The 23,578-nt window shown below is 42.3% G+C and overlaps 1 protein-coding gene across 3 annotated transcripts; it reads right to left on the reverse strand.

Annotated features, from left to right (window-relative positions):
* Positions 1-13,370: 13,370 nt before the first annotated feature.
* Positions 13,371-23,578, reverse strand: LOC104596237 (protein FAR1-RELATED SEQUENCE 5-like). Of its 3 annotated transcripts, XM_088895694.1 has the most exons (3): positions 22,949-23,578; positions 20,568-22,530; positions 13,371-14,138 (listed from the first exon to the last, which is right to left on the reverse strand). In XM_088895694.1, exons 2-3 carry the CDS (start codon positions 22,408-22,410, stop codon positions 14,065-14,067), a joined length of 1,917 nt encoding a protein of 638 aa, XP_088751820.1. In that variant the 5' UTR covers positions 22,411-22,530; positions 22,949-23,578; the 3' UTR covers positions 13,371-14,064. The 3 variants fall into 3 exon arrangements, with proteins under 3 accessions (XP_088751820.1, XP_010255612.1, XP_010255613.1); XM_010257310.2 differs by lacking the exon at positions 13,371-14,138 and having other exon boundaries at positions 20,286-22,550; positions 22,949-23,573; XM_010257311.2 differs by lacking the exon at positions 13,371-14,138 and having other exon boundaries at positions 20,286-22,530; positions 22,949-23,572.

The following is a 23,578-nucleotide window of genomic DNA, read 5'->3' on the forward strand; positions in this document are numbered from 1 at the left end:
TCGATGCCCTCTTTCTGAGTGTACCCTTTCGCCACCAGACGAGCTTTGAAGGTCACAACCTTACCATCGGGGCCCTTCTTCCGCTTGTAAATCCATTTGCAACCGATTGCTTTTACCCCGGAGGGCGGATCTACTAGAGTCCAGACTCCATTGGTCTCCATTGAGTCCATCTCTGCTCCCATGGCCTCCACCCACTTCTGGGAATCTATGTCCAACATAGCTTTCGTGTAAGTCACGGGATCCTCCTCACTAGTCAAGGTTTCCACCAGGTAACTATCCTGATCATAACCATAACGGACTGGTGGCCTGGATACCCGAGTGGATCTTCTAGGTTGGTTACTACCTGGAACTTGTGGGACATCTCCCACTACTCCTGAGCTCTCCTCATCAAGAACAATTTCTTGATGATGGGTGTCCAAGATGTAATCAGTTTCCAAGAATTGCGCATTTCGACTATAGAACACTTTCTGATCACTTGGGTCATAGAATAGGTAACCTACAGAGCCTTTTGGGTAGCCTACAAATAGGCAACGGCTGGTCTTGGATTCCAACTTGTCTGCACTCGTTCTTTTAACGTGTGCTGGACAACCCCAAATTTTCAAGTGTCTGACAGTTGGTTTCTTTCCGGTCCAAAGTTCATATGGAGTATTCGGAACCGATTTGGTTGGAACCCAATTCAGCACATAAATCGTAGTCTCTAATGCGTAATCCCAAAAGGATGTGGGCAACTCTGAGTGTATGAGAAGCGACTGGACCATATCCAATATGGTCCTATTCCTCCTCTCTGAAACACCGTTAAGTTGTGGTGTAGTAGGAGGAGCTAACTGTGATACTATCCCATTGTCCTTTAAGTAGTCCCTGAATTCGTCAGAGAGATATTCACCACCTCGATCTGATCGAAGGGCTTTAATTTCTCTCCCTAACTGTTTCTCGATCTCTTGTCTAAACTCTTTGAACTTTTCAAAGGATTCAGACTTGTGTCTCATTAGGTACACGTAACCATATCGTGAAAAATCATCTGAGAAGGTGATGAAATACACGTGTTGATTCCATGTCCTAACACTCAGGGGACCACATACATCAGTATGTATTAGGTCAAGTGTGCCTGTACATCTTTTAGGCTTACCGTTAAATGGCCGCTTCGTCATCTTGCCTTGTAGGCAAGGCTCACAGGTGGTAAGATCTTCTACAGTTAAAAAATCCAAAGGATCATCATTTACCAACCTTTTGATTCGGTCAACACTGATGTGGCCAAGTCGGTAATGCCACAGACATGTGGGATTAACTGTATCACGGGCTCTCTTCTTGGGGATTTCAGCCGACGTAGTTTCGGTTATGTTAGTTTCTAGAGAAGGATGTAGTAGGCAAGGCTCACAGGTGGTAAGATCTTCTACAGTTAAAAAATCCAAAGGATCATCCTTTACCAACCTTTTGATTCGGTCAACACCGATGTGGCCAAGTCGGTAATGCCACAGACACGTGGGATTAACTGTATCACGGGCTCTCTTCTTGGGGATTTCAGCCGACGTAGTTTCGGTTATGTTAGTTTCTAGAGAATGATGTAGAACATAGAGACCGTTCTCTAGTCCCCGTATGCGATGAATCTGTTATTTCTTTTAATAGTAATCGTATTATTAAAGAAGACAGAATAACCATCTGCACACAGTTTTGAGACAGAAATCAAATTTCTCCTTAAATTTTGCACATAAAGACAATCTTTCCGTACAATTGTTCCTTCTCTAAAAAGTAACTTCACGGTTCCTATGGCCGCGGCTGCAACAGTTGCATTAGTCCCCAAGTAGAGTGTGCCTTCTCCTTCATTCAGCCTTCTGCTTACTTTGAACCCCTATAGTGAGTTACACGCATGAGTTGAAGCCCCGGAGTCAATACACCAGGACGCAGAAGCTACCAATAAATTGGTTTCTATAACACAAGTTTCAAAGTTACCTTTCTTGGATTCCAGGTAGGCAGGACAATTCCTTTTCCAGTGGCCGGTCTTCTTGCAGAAGTGACAGGCATCTGATGCTTTGTCTTTCTTCTGCTTTTTGCCCTTAGAGGCTTTCTTCTGAGGCTTCTTTGCCTTCCTCTTTCTCTTGCTTGTCTTGCCAGCTTCAACAAGCATGGCTACAGGCTCATCCTTTCTAATCAGTTCTTCAGCTCTTTGCAACATATTGCTAAACTCTTGCAAGCTGACATTCAGCTTGTTCATGTTATAGTTCACGATGAACGGATTGAAGGAAAGAGGCAAAGAATTAAGGATAGCATCTATCTGGGTTGCAAGGTCTAGCCCGGATCCAAGAGCCTCCAGTTCGTTGATGTAACCCATCATCCGAAGACAATAGTCGTGAACCTATTGACCCTTGGACATTTGTGCGGTCATGAACTGTTTCAAGACCTTTTGTCGAGTAGAACGATTCTGCTCTTCATACATTGTCCTGAGACTGTCCAATATGTCGTTGGCAAAGTCGATCTGATCGAACTGCCTCTGTATCGGGTTGTCCAAAGAGGCAATGATGTAACACCGGGCAATGGAGTTTTTCTCCTCCCATTCTTGATAGTCTCTCCTTCGAGCCTCAGAAGCCCTATCACCAGGACGCTCCGGGGCAGGATTCTTTGCCACTTTGTCCAGCTTTTCAGAAACTAGGACCAGCATAAGGTTCCTGTACCAGTCAGCATAGTTTGGGCCCTTCAACTTGTTGTCATCAAGCAGTTTTGCAAATGATCTGTTTGCCATTTTCTGATAAAAGAGCAAACATCAGTCCACAACCTAATTTGATTCATGTTCATTTCATAGATATGGATTTTAATCTACGTTCCATTTCCATTTATACGTCTTTGAGATTTCCCTCCTTTCTCAGTGACGGAGACTACGAGTTGTCTCTGGAAATGTGAAAAATCACATAGGGTGCATGGAATCAACTGTTTTAGCTGCATAACCCCACCACCTTTCTGTGACAGATCATATCCACTCATCATATGAGTTTTCCCTTTGGCCTCTGTCAGACAAGGTTCAGAGTCGTTTTCAGGTAAACCTTTCTATCCAGTGAGTGCTTACCCATCATATTCGTGAACGCCAAGGTACCGTGAGAGAGTTCCCATTTTTTGGTGAAGCCTCTCCAACATCGGTCTATGACGCCCCTATCATCTTATGAAACACTCAGACAAGCCCAACAGCAAATGGATAGCCCATTTTCTAGTGTGTTTCCTCATTACTGAAGGACCCATCCTCATGCTAATGATGGAAGGCCTTTAGAGAGTTCATCATATGAATCTCCCTATCACATGCACTCATATTAGCCAGAGGGAACAGTTAATTACGCCCTAGTTCTTATTTTAGGTCAAACCAAAGTGGCTTCCACTGACTTTCATAAAGCCAGATTTCGGTAGGCCTAAATCGGCTAGGGTTCCGCACGTAACCTCTTGATGAGGTGTGGGGCCCACCACTGAGAGAGGTCATCCGATGACCAAAAGGGACACCATGGCAATGATGTGCATTCAGCCATGGTGTGCGCAAGAGCCACTGTCGATTGAGCATGGGCCAAGTACTTATGGCCCATGTACGTAGCACATCACACATCCATACATCACATGCAGGGATAAATTGGTCCAATCAATTAACCATCTGTAAGGCCCATTTGAAGCCCATTTCAAATCCATAATATTAACCATTAATATTATCTAGGTACATGGGCCGAATGGTTCAGCCCATATAGCTTTAAATGTTAAGTGGGCTTTCAGCAGTTTTAACCTTTTAAAACTGGGTCTTTACAGGTTGGGCCGAATTAACCATTTAATTAAACACCAATCCTTAGGCCCATAGTGGGGAAATTAGGGCTGACTTTCAGCCTTGATTAAACCCTAGATTCGGTTCAAACTATTTGAACCAATCTTGGTTCGAATGGGTCTACGGTTTGATCTTTAATTAAATCTTTAATTCAAGAAAATAATCTGAAAATAAATACTAATGAAAGGAAAAACAAGTATCAGTCAATCAGGGCGGTTCACACAATTCATCCTGCAAACCAGAGGTTAGATCACAGTTTGCAGTTTCACAAACTGCAAATCACAGATAGCAATTCTCCCATCTGCGAAATCTCCTTTTCTGCGCCGCCATCTTCGATCCAAAATAGAATAAATAGAAATCCTATTTCTATTAATAATTACATCAGATCGAACACATATACATTGAGTCTAGAAAATAAAAAAAAAATTATTTACAAACCAAAATAATTCAAGAACTGTAAAAACGCAGGTTCCCTGCGCAAACCAATAATTCGATCTCCTCTTGTACGAACAGGCCATAAAACAAGAAAATCATAAAGAACAATTCTAAATAATAATCAGATTTATGTAAAATTAATTTCAGATTATTTGCCCATTAATTTTGGGAACAGATTTCCCAAAACCCATATGTGCGCAAATCGGGTAAAACACCTACTGCCCATTTGTGCAGGTTCAGAACTGAAACAAAATAGTTCAAGATTTGAACCATGGCTCTGATACCACTGAAGGTTTGAGAGATCCATCGTATGGACACCCAAAGATTGCGGAATAAGGGGCGAATTACAAAAATTTTTCTCTCCCTTCAACTGGGATTCACATTCCCTATTTTAGAAAATCATATTTTCAATGATCATTCTTGAACCATAAACTCAACCAGATCTGAACCAAAAGGAGTAGGAGAGGATTATACCTGATCCGGAGAAATAGTATCTCCCAACGAAGGTGTTCACGCCCAAGGAAGGATCCAAAGACTGCTCCCACTGAAGATGGCGCAGTGCAGAATGGAGCAAAATCAGTAGTGTTCTTCTCCAAAAACTCGGTCCTTTGCAAGAATCAGTAGGATGGTACGTGAGCACAGCTTCCTTTCAATCCTTTCTCAAAGAACTGATATCAAGATCCAATCTTGACTTCTCCTACAACTAGAGATCGAACTGGCAAACAGGGCGGCAAGAACAGGGAGGCGGCAAGAGATTATTCGCAGGGTGTAGAATTCTCTCTTCTTGTTTTCACCACTGAAGAAAATCTGATGTGTCTTTTTCTTAGGCTGCCGCCCCCTTCTTTTGTTCACCTAAAAGATTAGCTCCTAATCCAATTAGGAGCAGCTTATCCAAATCATATTTGGATAAGACTTCTCTTTAGGTGATAGAGATAAACCCTTATCTTATCTGCAGATTAGATTAGCTTTCTCCTAATCTCATTAGGATGATTTTAGATCTGAATCATATTCAGATCTGGACTTTCTGAGTGGATAGGATTAAGACCCTATCATATCTGCTAATCCATCTCAGAATTCGCCCCTTTAATTAACTAAATGAATAGCTCAGTTCGAAATGGGCTTTAGGCCCATTAAGCTTATGTGCTCACTTAACCTTCCTAACTGCTGCCCAGTTGGGCTTCCTTGTATGGCGTGGGACCCAAGCATTGTTCTACACATCAGCCACATGGGTTCGGCCCGGCCTTTGTTACAAGGCTTGGCCGAATACACTGTTAAAGACAGTGCACCCCCTAAAATCCATCGAATGGGCTCTGTGGGCCCAACACATACCCTAAGTGGTCCCTGCGCCAAGCCACCTTATAACACCCAGGGACTGTGGACAGATGCAAGATTAGCCCATCAGGTATTATTCTCAATGGTCTTACACTTAACCTCTCAGCCCATAATGATCATACACTGCCCGACAAGAGAGGACCTCTCCCTCGACTACAAAGAACAGTGTTGCACTCTCTACTTATATGGATCCTGGGAATTAAAACATTTTTGCAATTATTTTAGAAACCATAATATATATTTTTATATCTCACATAAAATATACTTTGCAAAACAAATCTCAACGGTTGAAATCGGCTGCCGGCAGTCTTGGTTTCCATCAGTGAGAGTGCATCCCCGATCATTACCTTTGTCCGACAAAGGGGCTGATCCTGTCACTATGATCACCCACTCAAATGAATTCTCGGACTGTCCCAACATACCCAGGTTTTGACCCCCGCTAAGGATCTCACTGGTTGGTACATCAAAGACAGCCCAATCCGACACCTAGTGCAGTATCATAATCGAGTCTAGGGGTCGGGTGTAACTTTCCAGTTTTGCCCATCAATCTCCAAGGTCCAGGGCAATACTGGAAATCTGGTCCATTTCAAAGATTCAATTAATCCTACACTGTATGTGCCTAGGGTCTCACCCTGGTAGCTGAGACAGGCCACCCCAACCGACTTGGTGGCATCACAGTGTCAGCCTTGTCAGGATAGATCTCCCCAGATCGACCCACTGGCTGTGAACATTCTAAACTAACACGAGTCTCATTAAGTGTCCAGTTTAAGGGTATTACACAGAAAACATAGCAAGGGAACATGAATCAAATATGCACTTTTATTCATTTACAATAAACTCATAAAGTACATCATTCTGATTGAAGCTAAAGGCATACAAAGCTGTCTAACACATTGTACTGAACTAAAGGTGCAGTAAGAAAGGTAGATATATGTAGCTGTTCAGATTTACATGCTGCCCTAATCTAACTTACTAGTGAAAACTGAAGAGCAGCACAAACGTAGGCAGCAGCACCTGAAATGCAAACCTAGTTTTTGATGTTTGAGAAGGATCTTATCATTTTCATTTTTCTCTACCGAAAGAAAGAAAGAAAGAAAGAACAAACTGCAAGTTTTGAGTGCATGCAGAAATGAGGTGAAAGCATCATGAGCTCATCTCTTTACAGCATGGAAAATGGAAATGGAAGATCAAGATCAAGCACCTGTTGAATTCAAACCCATTTATATATTTTAAATATTGCTTCCAAACTACAACGAAGCAATCTGTTAGCTAGTTCAGTGTCTTGAATGGGAAAGAAAACTAAATATGATATGATTTATATACTAGTAAAGAACTCAAATGATGGTTCGATATTCATTCTGATAATCAATAAGATCGTTCGGCCGGTCCAAAGAACAATCAGTTGTGGCTACATGATAATTGCATACTTGGCAAAAGTAAAGGAGGCTCTGCTCAACTTCCAATCACACTTCATCAGGCAAATCCCGAGGTCAGAGAACACTGAGGCCGATGCCTTGTCCCGGCTAGCCAGCACGAGTCACAATGCCATGAGAACCGTGTACATAGAGGACTTAGCTCGGCCCAGCATTCTCGATGGGGCAGAAGAGGTTGCTCCCGTCTTTGAAGCAGAGTCGAGCTGGATTGACCCACTCGCGAACATCCTGCTAGATGGAACCCTCCCTGCAGACCGCAATGCAGCCAAGAGGGTGCAGCGCCAGGCAGCCAAATACGTCATAATAGACGAACAGTTGTACCGACGATCCTACACGCTCCCCTACCTACAATGCTTGCGACCTGCCGAAGCCGAGCTCGTACTCTGCGACACTCATGAAGGCTTGTGCGGTGGACACCTGGGGGGCAGAGCCCTCGCTCAAAAGGCACTTCGACAAGGATACTACGGGCCAACGATGAAGGCAGAGGCCGTCGAGCTCGTCAGAAAATGCGACAAGTGTCAGAAGCATGCCAGTATCCACCATCAGCCTGTTGCCGACCTCAAGTACCTCACCAGTCTATGGCCCTTTGCACAATGGGGGATCGACCTTCTGGGGCCATTCCCGCCAGCAACAGGTGGGAGAAAGTTCCTAGTGGTGGCAGTAGATTACTTCACAAAGTGGATAGAAGCTAAACCTCTGGCAACAGTTACAGCCCGAAACATACAGAACTTCTTTTGGAAGAACATAGTATGTCACTTCGGGCTACCCCAGATACTGATCTCCAACAACGGCAAACAGTTCGAGGATATCAAGTTCTAAGAATGGTGCCAAAGTATGGGAATTAGTCAGAACTTCACGTCGGTCACACACCCGCAGGCAAACGGTCAAACATAAGTAATGAACAGAGCGATCCTCCGCGGACTGAAGGAACGACTAGACCGAGCTAAAGGGTTGAGGGCGGACGAGCTACCAAGTGTTCTATGGGCTCATCGAACCACGGAAAAAACCGCCACAGGAGAGACCCCCTTTAACCTCACCTACGGCACCAAAGCGGTAATCCCGGCGAAAATCGAAGTACCTACGCTACGACTAGAAGCATACGACGAGCAGACAAACGGAGACAAGTTACGCACCAACCTCGACCAACTGGACGAGGTGAGAGACCTCGCGCACATCCGAACTGCGGCCTACCAGCAAAAGGTAGCTCGGTACTATAACGCCAGAGTAAAGAAGAGGAGCTTCCACGTCGGCAACCTGGTTCTCCGTAAGATCATGGTACCCGAACCTGGCGTAGGAAAACTCGGACCAAATTGGGAAGGACCCTACAAAGTAAAGAAAGCACTCGGCAGGGGGGGGGGGGGCATACGAGCTCGAAACCTTAGAGGGAAAGCAAGTACCCCGAGCATGGAACATTGTCAACCTAAGGCGATACTACCTATAGACCGCCAAGCAAAGTGCATAAAATCACCACCAAAACAAGCCGCGCAAGTGCAGTAGCCCGGACAGGAAACAGATCGGACGTATGATTAGTTCGGAAAATATGCTCAGTTTGGGAGAAAGAACAATCAACACTTAAGCAAAAGTCGTTCCATTTCAAAAGTAAGGTAGTACATAAAAAAAAAAAAAAAATTTACAAGCCCGGAGCTATTTTTCATTATCAGAAGGCACTTCAACAATACCCGAAGGCCCCGCCTCGCCATCGGAGTCTGGCTCACCGTCAGCAGCATTGACCATCTCCTGAGTTATGCGCGAAGTGGATATGGCGCTAATATCAAGCTCGGGGTACGTATTCCAGATCATCCACCGGCTTAGTTTAAAACCCCTCCTGTATGAATCCACCATCAGATCATCAAAGCCCGGCGAAGCAATGTACTCATCGACAGCCTTCTTCTTGGCATCTTCGATACCTTGAGAAAAGATCTGCGTCCTCTCCCTGATGTCCTCCTGAAGGTACTCGACCTGATGCTGCAGATCCAGCCTCAAGTCCGCCATGTGCTTCACCACCACTCCCATGGCCTCGGCATCTCTCTGAGACCTCGCCTGCCTGATCCGTGAAAAACGGGCAGTCTCTTCGGCAGCATGAGCAGCCTCCTCGGCAGCACGAGCAGCCTCCTCGGTAGCGCGACGAGCCTCTTCGGCAACTCGCGCCTGCCTAGAGCTCCTCTCCACCTGAGCCGCCAAGGCGTGAATAGAAGAATTCACCTACCAAAAGGGACCGAGTGATCAAAAGAACCAACAAAACGAAAGCCAAAGAGCTCTAAAAAAGGGAGAGCACTTACCACCATGGCATGGGTAATGGTACGACAGGCCACTTGATGCAGAGGGAGATTAGTCCACGCCGCGACCTCCTCGAGGAAAATAGTCTCCTTACTCTTTTAAAGAGCATGGGTCGGCGACAACACACTCCTGAAATCCCCGGGGCCCCCGAGCCCGAGGGCCCAGCTCGCGTATGAGCAGACCTGGAGTAAGCAGGAGCACCGGAGTATGTAGGAGCCCCTGTGTAGGTAGTCTCAGCATAAGGGCCCCCTGTCGGCTCCTGCATTGGAGGGACCATCTCGGGCTCCCTGGGCAGATCTTTTGGCTGATAGTCCGGCACCTCGGGCTCCGCATCCCGGGGCATCTCGGCGCGAGTTCGCTTGGCAACCTGCTTTCTCCTCTTCATGCCTTGAAACAAGTGCCCACCCCGGGTCCCTTGAGAATCCATTACACCTGCAAAAAGAAGCTCGCCATCAGTAAAAAGCAAGAAAGGCAGCAAGATAAGAATCTCTAAGTGAAGAACCTACCCGAACTCAGGCCGGCCGCAATGAGCTTGGCCTCCGTCAGATACTGTTGATAGTTCAGCCCAAGGCGCGCCCATTGCCAGAGGCCCTTCGTCGTCTCTTTGTCAAGCGTGACCCCGGAGTCAGGAGCGGCCATCCCCCACCCGGTCTGAAACGGCCACCCCAGCACACTTCGCACCTCGAAATAGTATCGCTTCCATGCTGGGACCTTGTTGGGGAGCTCATGTAAAAGCTTAAAGCCCGGGCGAGGAGACAGGTAGTAAGCCCGCCTATGCCCAGGGAGGGGACCCGCTTGCTTCTTAAGCATCAAGATTGAAGAAAAAATCTCCAAGTCCAACGGAAAGCTCTCTTCGCAAAAGAAGGAGATTGTCCCCACCAAATTTCGAATGGAATTCGGGTGAAGCTGGCCGACCGCCACGCCGAAGTGGTTCAAGACTTCGACAAAGAGGGGATGGAAAGGCAATCGCAGCCCCGCGGCGAGCTGCTCCCGGAATATCACGATCTCATCAGGACCGTGTTCCCAAGGAAAGCTACCCGAAGGTATGAAATAAGCGTACTCCCCAAGCAAGTTATAGTAGGTAATGAGGGATTGGAGCCCCTCGGGCGTCATGGTCGAAGGACCGAACTTGTCTAACATCCGACCCCAACGAGAAGTGGACGCCAAACTACCCGAAGCGCCTCGGCCTACGAGCTTCAACTCTTCCTCGAGCTCTACCTCCGGCTTGCTAGGGCTATCGGGGGATGCAACTCGGTCCGTAGAACCTACATCAGACTCGCTGAAAGGACTATCTGAGCCATCGAAGCTAGACATCGGGGAGTGAGATGGGATCCAGGAAAGTACTCACCCGGACAAAGGCTGTAGACCACAGGAGCTAGGACGAGCGGAAGACCTTGACCGCGAACTGAAAAAACCTGGACGCGAACTGGGTGCGAGCTGAAACTCGGACGTGAGCTCGAGAGAAATACAGAAGTGACAACAACTGGGGTCCCCCCCGCTATTTATACTCACAGTGACCGAAAGGCGACGGCTTAGATCAAAGCCAATCCGACGGCCTACAGCCGCACTGACCGCACGTCCCCCAAAACCGAGACGTGATTGGCGCATGTCTTTCTGAAACTGACAGAGCGCTGGCGCACATCTTTTCGAAACTGACAGAACGCCAGCGCACGTCTCCTCTGTAAAAGCGGCAGCGGCACGTCTTTTTCAAATTTGAAAAGACGCCCGCTATCGTGCCCCCCAAGTGGCACACTTTTATGAAATTTCGAAATAAAGTGCACGCCGCCACATCTCTCAGCGTTTAGGCAGGCCAGCGCGCTCCCGCCTGATGGACGCTCGAAGAAACCCAAGGAACCCTGACAACGCACCTCGCACCGTCAGAACCAAGATTCAAAGTGCAGGGCAAATCTACCTGACACCTTGCGAACTCCCCGCGCCAGGGCAAGACCCTTAGCACGAGGAGTGGGGGGCAATTGATGAAGGAAGATTTGGCCCGACCTCGCAAATCACTCCACGTGGCAAAAAACAAGTAGCTCGACACTTAAAGCAGCATACCGAGGGTACAAACACCAAAGAGAAGAGACCAGCGGTCCGAACTCCCTAAAAGGAGCCCGACCTCCCTACTAAGAGCTCGAACTCCCTACGAGGAGCCCGAACTCTCCCTTTGGCCCCGGGCCACACAAAGCAGTGACCCGAACTGGCCCGTCTCATGACAGTTCGGGACACCCCCCCCATCTATCCGAACTCAAGACTTCGCCTCACACACCGCTCCAAGCACTTCGCCTCCATAGCATTGAACTGGACGAACCACACCGTACCTGACACCGAAGGAGTCCGTATTCAGGGGCGGCGCACCTGACTGACTTGGGATCTGACGCTTGACGGCCGCACTTCAACGGCCACCTGCCACCGTCACCTGCCACCGCCATCTCCAGTTACAGAGACGGCTCCGACAAAAAGAGTAGTGACGGTTCTGCCCCAGCAGAGGCAATGACGCCCGAACTGGCAGAAGCACGGAAGTAATCATTCCCGACCTGACGGAAGTCTAGGAGTGAGTGCGCGAGGTGGTTATTAAAGGCTCTCCACCCCCCCAAAGAGGAGGTATGCAAACTTTGCGCTATCTGGTTTTATCTTGCCTTTGAAGGATTCTAACTTGAGCTTCGGAGCCTTTACACCGGGTTCCCCCCGGAGCTTCCTCATCTCTTCCGTTTCAGGTTCCCTGCTACTTAGTTCAGAGGCAAGGTCGTTGACAGCTAAGACCGGCCGGATTGCGCATCATCAGGAATGACAATTGGAATCGGTAGGAATGAAATTTCATTCCCAAGGGATGGGCAGGGAATGACCATTTCCTAATAGGGAAATGCCATTTTAGCAAGAATGGGAATGGGATTTTGATTCCACCCAACCAAACAATTAGAATCGGAATAGTCCAATCCAATTTCAATTTCAGACCCTTATTCCTACGAACCAAACAAGCCTTGGTATACTAGATACATAAGGTTATAATAAATGGAGGCAAGTAGGGCTGTTCATAAGAAGGTCCAACCCGACCAAACCGACCAACCCGGACCGACCCAACCCGAGTCGGTCGGGTTTTCATCAGCACTAGCCGGTTTTGGGTTGTAGAAGTTCATTAACCGATGGTTGGGGTCAGTTTCGGTTTTTTTGTGTGAAAACCGAAATCGACCCGAACCGAACCGACTTAGTTCCTACTTAACTATTTAAATATAATCTATTTAAATATATATTTCAATTTTAAATTAAGTTGACCTAATCTATTTAAATATATATTTCGATTTTAATTTAAATATATTTTATATTTAAAACTGTTAAATAAAGATATTTTAGTTTTACATAAAAACTGAAATATCTGACAACCCAAACTTGCACCACACAGGCACATGGGCCATGGGGGCATGGATGAACTTAGAACCGAAACCGACCCAACCCGATGTTAGACAGTGTATGCTCTTAGCTCCAATCAGAATGATGTACCTGATAGTTATAAATATATAACCCTAGCAAGTGCACTAGTTATCAAGTAGTATAAAATATCGTTCCCACGGGGATTTAACAAAATAAGTATTAGAACCACAATCTTCCCTAATTATCTGGACAACCGAATTTCAGAATTGAGTAAGAACTATTGAAAATAAAAATTAGCATAAGAAAATAAAAGCAAAGGTGATCACTAGTCGAATCTGCAATGGATGGAATCGCTAGGGCTTTTTGGTCCACCTAACCAATGCAATGAATATTTATGGGTTCGATTTACCAAGATTAGTTGTCATTCTCATAAGCTGAAGTCTTTCCAATTTTATTTAATATTCTCTCTCGAGATATGCTAAACCTACGCCCATCAGGTAGCCCTTCGATCTCTCGAGTAGAACTCTCAAGATGGGAGTGCATTAAGTCCAAAAAGACCATGAAATTCAGATGAATCATGTATATATATCTCTATATACCATTCAATTCACACTATGAATTATTCAGTCGATTATGTGAATTCCTCTCTCGATTCATTCACATAACTCACATCAATTAAGAGGTGGCCAAGCTCTTAATTGCATTAAGCACAATAGTTCATAGACTATATGAAAATCATAATCTTGGATCAATCATAAAGATAAAAATATATTCATTAACATAATAAAGCTTTCCTCAGCCCTAGTAAGAAACAAATCAGTTCATGATAGAAGAATTAAAGCAAACAAAGGGAAAGAAAGAACTCTTAGAATCACCCATGATGTTGAGACCTCCTCCTCTTGCCGCCACCTTCTTCTTGAATTCTTGATTCTTTCTTGACTGATTGCTCCTTTCTTCTTAATTCAATCCCCAAGGTTGAGTGATTGTGTGATGCCTAAAGCTGGTCCGCCCCCTCCTTTATATAGCTTAAAGGGGAGGGGGTGGTCTCCTACTTCCTCTTGAAGTTGATCTTTACAAGAATAGAAAGTCATATCCTAATTCTAATCTTATCTTTTTATCTAATGAACTCAATCCTCTTATCTCTCTAAGATTACATCAAGAATTTAGATCTGGAAGGACTCTTCTTAGTTTCTTGTTCTTGGATTCATATTAGACCTCCTCTGCGAATTGGGCTTCAGCCATGCTTTTCTGCAAGTTGGGCTTCAGCTGCGGATTGGGCCTTTCTACGAATTTTCCCTGACTTTGGGCCCAGATTTGACTTCGATGTAGGCCGAATCTATGAAAGCCCAAAATATGAAAGTTGTGGCTTTTCTCTTATCTTTTCAATGGATCTTGAATCAATCCATTCGGAGTTCGGATACGCGAGTTAGGCTCAGATTACTGAACGATGACGAAACTGTGAAAAATCATCCGATTTGTCTTTCCTTGCTCCTGATGCCTTCTTTCATGCCCTAAACAAAAATATGAGTCCAATTATATGCTAATTTGGTATAAAAGACATAATAATTGGGGATAAAAATATGAATAAAGTACATATTTGATTCATGTTATTGTGGTGCTTCTGTGTAATACCCTTAAACTGGACACTTATGAAACTCATGTTAGTTTAGAATGTTCACAGCCGTTGGATAAGTCTGGGAAGATTTATCCTGCCAAGGCTGACACTAATGTGCCGCCAAGTATTAGAGTAGCCTGTCTCAGTTGCCAGGGTGAGACCCGAGGTACATGCAGTGTAGGTTTACTTGAAACTCTGAATCGGACCAGATTTTCAGTACTGCCCTAGACCTTGGAGATTGATTGGCAAAACTAAAAAGTTACACCTGAAAGTTGTTTTGAGATATAGTAAGCAATACACTTACTTTTAACTTTTTGAACAACAATGTGAAAGTCAAGGTCTGGAAATGTAAATGGTGAAGTTGATAGAGGTATTGGATCTTTCATCTCATTAGTAATTGGTGGTGAAAGAGGTTGTGATGAAGGAGCAATGCAGTCATGCCTGTGCCACTAACATTGATAGACTTGCATCCTCTAGATATTGGATGGTGACATAACTGAAGGAAGCTTTGTAGGAGGAGGTGAAGGAGAAGCAACAAAAAGTTGAACAGGAATGGAAGGGGACTCAAATGAAGGTGACTCCGCAAGAGAAGATGAAGTAGAAAAAATAGGAAGAGGAAGGGGGAGCATTAAACCATTCATAATTCTCACCCTCAGAAGAAACTGAGTAATAGGGAATTGACTAAACAAAAGTGACATCCATTGAAACAAACCAGGCACCACTGATAGGATTTTAACAACAATCCTTTTGTGTAGAGGCATAACCAAGAAAAACACACTTACAGGCTTTGGGGAACAAGGGTTATGAACATAACAGGTACAATGAAAATACTGAATACATGTACAAGAATAGAGAACAAGTCTGTATCTGAAAACAAAAGACTAAAAAGAGATTTGAAAGCAAGAAACTGAACTCATATAACAAAACTACATTCAGTGAATTAGGAAAAGGTTTGCATACAAAAAAAAGGTAATTTGGGTATAAGAAGATTAAAGACAGTGAAAATGTCATAAAGGCTAAGTATGGAACCAGAATTTTGAATTGAGATCTAGGAGAAACAAGGAACTTAATGCATGCTCAATTTGGAAAGGAATAGGGAAGTATTATTTTCACTTTAGTCAGAAGATAGAATATAAGATTGGAGATGGATCCTTTATGAAGTTCTTGAACAACCCATGGTGTGGCGATGTCCCACTTATGGAAACTTTATACATGGCAATTGCTAATAGAGAGGCTCTACTGTTTTGAACTTCAAGAGAGGAGGGAGGATCATATGGAACCTAAGAATTAAAAGAAAACTTTTTCTATATAATAAAAGAATTTTTTATTAAAAAGACAAAAGAGAATACAAAGAAGGTGACCAACAGTAAACCAAGACAAGTAAGAAACAAGACTTTTAAGTTAAAATCCTTTTAGTAACTTAATTTCCAGGTCAGAGGAACAGAGAATCCCAGCCAAGGTTGTTTGGGGCAAGAATATGCCTACAAAGGTAGCCCTTTTTGTTTGGACCGTGTACCTTAACAGAATCCTTACTAGGGACAACTTGTAAGGAAAGGTGTGTATTTGGCTTCCACAACTTGTGTCCTTTGCGAAGAAGAGGAATCTGTGAATCATCTACTATTGCATTGCAGATTTTCTGCTGAGGTTTGGTCCAAAATCTGGAAGTAGTTTGAAATTAAAGACTGCTGTCCAGAGTCAATATTGCAGTTTGTACAAGGTTGGAATATTGGAGGACTTTCCAAGAGGGGAAAATTGTCCTGGAACAGTTCCAGCAGCAACTTTTTGGTGCATCTGGCAAGAGAAATGCAAGAATTTTCAAGAATAAGAGCAGCTTTACCGATTCAGTTTTTCAGAAAATTGTGGGCAAAATGTGTTCTTGGTTTTTTGTAAACAAGTTGGTTAAGGATAGAAATTTTAAGTCCTTTTTTGTATATGATAACCTTTTTAAAAACAGGGGAGGGGATATAGGACTGCAGGGGCAGTGTTTGTAAATCCCTGTGTACAGCAGCTTGTTGTAAAAAAAGGAACAGCCCCAATCCCCCAAAAAATAACACAAGAAAAACCCGCCAAAGAGCAAACAATATAGTATGTGTTTGGTTCCGTTTATGTTTATTGAATAAACGTTTGTACTTTATTTGCTGGTAAAACCAAGAAATGCAATAATTGCAACCGTTTATGACAACTAGGCGCCACTTCAGCATAATAGTGAATAAACACCTGGCCATTTGTGGAAGCTTCAAATAATAACTTCTACAAACGGTTGGCATGCACATAAACCAAAGTTTACTTTTTAGATTTTCGATGTATGCAGAAGAACAAGAGAGAGAAAATGCTGAGATGGTGCCTATGTGGCACCATCAATAAACGTTTACTGAATAAACGTAAACGGAACCAAACATCCACATAACCAAAAACAAAACAGCATCCAACCCCCAAAAATCTGATCAGAACACAAGTAAAACCCTTCACAAAATTACAGAAACTGATTCCACTCTCCAAGAGATGGGAGAAATCAGGTTTATTCATGTCTTAGTCTTTCTATAAGGAACTGATTAGACAGCTGCCAAATGGTTTCCCATGATCAAAGATACAATAGGGAGTAGCCCATCCCCCCCTCCAAAAAAAAAAAAAAGTTTTATCAAAGAAGAAAAAGGTTACAAACAAGGTGACAAGCTATCACCCACAATAAAGAGAAAAACTCAAAGCCCACAACACCAGAACCCTCCAAGACCCCTTAGAATACAGTTTTTCATTCTCAACCCTTAAGAAATTAAAAACTTTTCTACTATGAACCATAAATAGTTGAACCCAGTACAGCTTACCCCCTACACCTTTGTGTCAAAATTTGACCCTAAAAGCAACCTTTCATTGCTCATGACTCCCCATTACAACTTTCCTCACTCAAAGAATCTTTTTTTTCAACTCCCAAAACATTTTTCTTGCAAACTCATCCATTCCTTTAACAGATACCCCAATAATTTGTTTACTTGAACTTTAGTTTCCACTATCCTTTCTAAAACCACCTTTTTTTTATATTTCCCTTGATCAATAACCATCTCCTCACCTTCTTCTTCTCTTCTGATTCTCTTGTTCTATTTCTATCTCAGTCCTTAGCAACGCCTCCTCTTCTAACAATACATCTTTTTGTGTAGCAGAGAATTTCTTCTTCCTCTTAACCTCTCCCCTCACCAATTCTATGTCACTACTGCTTCTAATAAGGTTTTGATTTCTATTTCTGTTCTTTACCCTCTTCCTCTTGTAAGTCCTTTTGTACTTGTTACTACAAGGACCAACCCCATAAAGACCTTCCTTCAGCCTATGTAAATACTCTGGTAATGTGGACTAAATGACCACTATTTGGACCCTTTGGTTTTTTCACAAATACCACCACACCATCAACATTTTTAGATCTTACTATCGTATTTGTATCCCTTTCCCTCCCTAAATCAACTCCCAGTTTTCCAATAAACACTTGGGAAACCAAACCATTCTCCATCATCTCTGCCTCCCCACATGGACTCTCACATTCCTTGGAGTTTTCAGCTTCATTTTCCCTCATCATCTCAAGTACCTGCTACAATCAGTCAGAAATCGTATCAACTGAGCCAACACCCCATTAAAGGTGGCATTTCTTGAACGGAGCACAGCAATAGGGAAGTGCCTAACAAAAGCTAATGCAGGACAGATATGGATTTACGTTTAGATTAATTGCAATGTGTCATGTGTATAGTTAATGAGGAGACAGCAGACCATCATAGTTTTCAAGGTGTCTAGGCGATTCTGGGCGACACTGGGGCACCTAGTCGCCTAGGCGATAAAAAATTTATAATATAAGAAACTGACTTTTGGCTAGTTTCCTAGTTTTGTATACCATTCAGCATGTATGTTAATTGAAAAAATAGCAATTCCCTTTATTAAAAATGTGGCAAATCATCACATCTAAAAGATAAAAATCTTTTACATATATTAATTTCATTATTTTCAAAATAATACTACTATAATAAGTATTTAATAGAGCAAATTCATATTAATTAGCAGCTAAAGAAGGTTATTAACTTTATATGATAAATATTCAAGATGGAAAGTAAAATAGAAAAAAAAATAAGGATGGAGTTTCTTGTTTTATTTAATTAGAGAGAGAGAATAGAAAAAAAGTACTTTATTATTCTATTCTTTCTTTCCTCTTTCTTTCTTTCTTTCTTTCTTTTTCTCTTCTCAAAGCCCTTTGATCTTTTAAATTTCAATAGTAAAACATTAAAACAAAGTATAATTGATATATGTATATATATATATATATAGCATATAATAAAATGTATTAACACATACATTGATAAGATACAGCAATATAAATGATATTATAAAAGGTGCCCGCCTTGTCATTTTTGTCGCCTAGGTGGGCGCCTAGTCACCTAAAAGGGCTCCTAGTTTCTAAAAGTCAAGGTGTTTGGGCGAGGCGCCCAGCCAAGGGCGCCTAGTCGCCTAGGCAATGCCTTGACAACTATGCAGACCATCTCTTCATTCACTGTGAACTATCCAAAGTTTGGGCAAAGTTTCTTCGAATTCATGGTATGAAATTGTGCTTCCTAATAACAAGTGAAGCTTTTCTTCACAGCTAGAATTTGAGGGGTTTGAACAAAAGGGTAGGTTGTTTGGGGAACAATCACAGTGGTGGTTTTCTGGGAGTTGTGGCCGTGTGGGGGAACGGAATTGCCAGATACTTGAGAAAAGATTAGCACTTTTTCTCTTTTTTTTTTCAGCAGAAAAGAGCTGCACTTAGGAGGAGATAGAAGAGAAGCCAGTAGGTATTTTCTCTTTTCTTGGCTGTAAATCCTTCAGATTCTCAGGAGAATGCCATATAGCATTTTTTTTTATTATAATAGTCCTTTTGAGAGATGTAGTTCACAATAGATACTAATACATGTATACTCTTTGTCTTTCCCATTGTGCCTTTGGTGTTCATGGGTATTAGTGTTTTGTAAATCTGCTTTAGATTCATTACTTTATTTTCTTCAAGAAAAAAGAAAAAAAGAGCACACTTTAGGTGGTACCACTCCACTCAAATTGCTTTCACTAGAAATGCCAACTGAGAAGAACTAGAAGTTGAAGTCTTGTAGAAGGAAGAACAATTAAACAAGCATATGGAACTAGTAAATCAAATTCTGGTATTAGAAGTCGAAGCATCAACGAATACAGCCTCCAAGGGCTCAACAGGGATGGGATCATAAGAATTTCTTGCTCCCTTACCCTCTCCTCGATCCCAATTCCTAATCCAACTCCCTACTGAGAGAAAGATACACAATGTAATACTAATTTGTCTTTTGTGTAAAGGAAGGGCATACCCATCACCAAAGGTGTTCCAAGAATTTAGTTCTATTACCAAAGAGGATATCAATTTAAAGATGGATATCCAAGGAGAAGCTAGCGTTGCTCTAGCATTCAAACTCACACTTCAACCATTTGGCATCAATGATGGATGCTTTTATTAAATGTGTGCCACAATTTGTCTGAACCCAAAGGAAATCTCCAAAGCCATGTATCCAACAACAAATAATTTCTTAGCACCTTGCAGAATTTTTCATGTTTTGACTATTTAGCTCTTGCCTTTTCTTATTTGGAAATTTTCCTTTTTTCCCATTGCCTTGTAGTGTGTTCCTACCCATTGAAGATAACTTTTAATCAACTCATTAAAAGAGGCTAAGGACTCACATGTCTCAAATTTCCCAAGATATTAATTGAGCAATATAACCTGAAAGCTTTCTCTCCTGTGGGTTACCATGTCAGCATACCTATGTTGACAAAAAAGAAGGGGTTGACTGGGTAGATTTGTCAATATTGAATACTTTTCTCAAAATGTTTGAAATGGGTACTTAATAGTTTTAAGACGTGAAGCATGGGGGAAAGAAAACAGGAAAAGATGTAGTTGCTATGATATATGGATTTCACCATGACATAAAAGCAAAATGTAAATGAAAGCTGAACAGATAATAGCATCACCAATGATAAATGCAATCAGTGTGCAGTTGGAAATAGCATGGTTATCTCAGTAGTATAATAATCTTATATCTCATTATGCCAAATTAATAAGTCATACCAAATATGTACTTTTTTTTATCAAACCAAATTTGTACTTTCAGAACATACACTTGATGCATAACATTTTCTAAAAGATGTGTAGTCCTATGTGAGGGCACAGTTGGAGTGTTCTAATTGTTTCTTCTTTCAAAGATTTCTTCTAGTTCTTGCAACAACTTATCTGAATAACTTGAAGCAAACATATATCCTTCTTCAGTTTCCATAGCTCTTGCCACTATTTTATCTAACTTACCATACAACTCCTGATAATGCCACCCAAAATCCACCTTAGGGTCAAATTGTATTGCAGATCCATGAAAGTCCATTATATTTCCACCCTTTGAATCTTTCGTCCACCTCTTCATGATGTATCGGGGTGGGATCAACCTTATATTTTTATGATCAAGCACCTTTAATGCATGACCACATAAAATCCCTACAAATTCAAACTTCTTACAACTACAAGCAACTGCCATATCTGATGAATCAAATGTGACAATGTGTTCACAAGATTTCTCATTTGAGCTAACCTTGTATTTGATCAATGTTCCAACCTCGTCAAAATTGTGGACATCAGAATCCCAACCTTTCAAATACTCTTTCTCAAACATTTCAAATACAGCTGGAGTATATATAGTCCTAGCATTCTTCAACATTTGCACAGGTGTATAAAAATGTTGGGTACTTTCACTCATTTCAGAGTCAGCTTTTAGTTCCTTGTGACGCCAGTCCTCCAATACCTTTTCAAAATGTTTAAGAAAAAATAAGAGATTATCTGCAGTATTTAGATTGTTTCTCAAGGCATCATTCATATTTCCACTCCTCAGAGCACTGTTTATGTCTGCACAAAATATATGCCGTCCATATGCTGAAGCCCATTCTTCTTTTTCTTTAAATAATTTTTCCAACCATGAATTATTCCCAAGATCATATTTTTCAAGCATACTATTCCAGGCTGCTAAGAATTCATCCTCCTCCTCACAATCATATAAGCACTTGCTGAAATCTGTCTCAAAAGATCGTGACCCAGCAAATACAGTACGGAGGTATTTAGCTGAATTTTGATGTACATGCCATACACAGAGTCGACAGCATGCTTTTGGTAACACTAGAGCTATTGCCTTGGAGATTGCCTCACATTTGTCTGACAGAATTGTCCTTGGCTCTTTTCCAGACATTACCATGACAAAAGTCTTAAACAACCATGTGAAGGATTCAACGGTTTCATCATAGAGTAATGCAACACCAAAGATAATAGCTTGCTTATGATGATTTACTCCGACAAATGATGCAAATGGATGACCTTCTTCATTTAATCTATAAGTAGTATCAAAACAAACCACATCACCAAAATGTCCATAGTCTTCCACCATCTTCGCATCTGTCCAAAAAATGTTTGTTATCTTATCATCCATATCAAGTTGCATTGAATGAAAAGAAGATTTATTTTCTAGTTGAGCTTTTTCAAAATATTCCAATATTGCTCCTGCATCTCCTTGTTTCATCATCCTCATCCGTTTGAAAGGTAAATAATTACCACAATCACTGTGAACATGAGAAAGATCTTCAGAACCTTCAGTTTGTCCACTAGTAAATCCTGTGGATGCTTTCAATTGCAACCCAGAACTGTTCACTTTCTTAGGTTGATCAGGATTTAATCTCCTTTGTGACCTTAACAAGTGAGTTTCTTCTGGGCGTGCTACCTTATGGTTGTGACTTGGTTCAAAGTGGGTTATACGATATTTACCATTAGTTTGAAGAACTATAGTAATTCGAGCTAGACAACCAGTTCTCGTTTCTGGGCGGTGATACTTCACCTCTGTACGACGTTTATCATCCATCCGATAACCTTCCGAGGAACAACAAAATGTTCTATCATGTACAACACCATTTCTCCTATGAATTGTATGTCTTCGAACACTAAAGCCCACTTCTCCAGCATATTTATTGTAAAAATTGTATGCATCTTCCACAGACTCAAACTCCATCCCAATTTCCGGCTCACTATCTTTCTTGCCTTTATCTTCCTTGCGGATATTTGACTTGGCTAAGTCATCAGGGACAGGACCGACAGGTAACATATTTTGCTGTGACATTTTTCCAAATCAAAGTCCCACGTATGTTCTGATCAAACATCAAATTCTGTATCCGTTTCCATGTGAACTACATGATATACTGAGGTCTCCTCTAATAATTGAAAGGGAACAATTATGCTTCTGCAAAAAGATGGCTTGGACTTCAGAAAAAAAAAAAAAAAAAACATTAATTTGCAGGATATTTGAGAGAACCAAATGTTTAATACAAACGCAAACACAAAGAACCAGCAAGATCACAATCAACCCAGAGCTGAAGCAAGTTGACATGATTAGATAAAATACTTCATTCTCATTGACATGGATGGTTAGGCGAAAAGAAAATCGAGGGCAACTAAAACCGGAAAATCGTCATTTCGTCCCACAGAAGAAAATCCCCGTGAGAGTATATCGTCATATAGTAATCATTAAGTTTATGTCTAAGTCTAAAATAAAAAAATTCAAACATCAAATGCTAACAAAAAAAATTAATTTGATTCCATGCAAGCATGACTGGAAGATTTACAGAGATAAATGGAACCAATTGAAAAGGAAAACCAACCGGTCCGGAGGCAGCACCCACGGTTGAAATAGTGCAGTTGAGTTCAAGTTGAGCCTGCGAAAAGAGTTGCATAGAAGCTTGAGATCGAATTCAAACCCCTCTCCGGATGCAGTTTTGCCGCTAAAACAGCTTCGGAGAAGAGAGAGACCACTGTGAGAGGACAGGGAGAAAGGAGTAGAGAAGTAGAGAACGACGGTAACTCGGATAACGAGGACGATGGGGGGAAGACGATGACAAGCATTCCGGAGGAGCACTCTGGATCTCCTGACGTTCCAACACCCTACCAACAAATCTGACACCGCACATCTCGTATTGCAGGAAAACCGGATTTGATGCTCATGAAACCGTCCTCATAGCAACTGCAGCCGTGTATTGGAAATATCTTCAAGTAAGCAGATGTTCCTAATGTACGGCTGAAACCGGCTGTGAACGGCGTGAGAAGAGTTTTATGAGGACTGAATCCGAATTCGGATCTGTTCTTCAAAGAGCGCGCACCATTTTTATAGCACATCGCACCCGTACGTTGGGAACATCTTCCCTTCCCATGAATGATAATATTATATACGGACGTACGGCTGCGATGCGTTGTAAGATTGGTGTGAGGCGCGCTTTGTGAGAAGTAAATATGTC

The sequence above is a fragment of the Nelumbo nucifera genome, chromosome 1 (assembly GCF_055504915.1).
Source record: "Nelumbo nucifera cultivar China Antique chromosome 1, China Antique-T2T, whole genome shotgun sequence".
NCBI lineage: Eukaryota > Viridiplantae > Streptophyta > Magnoliopsida > Proteales > Nelumbonaceae > Nelumbo > Nelumbo nucifera.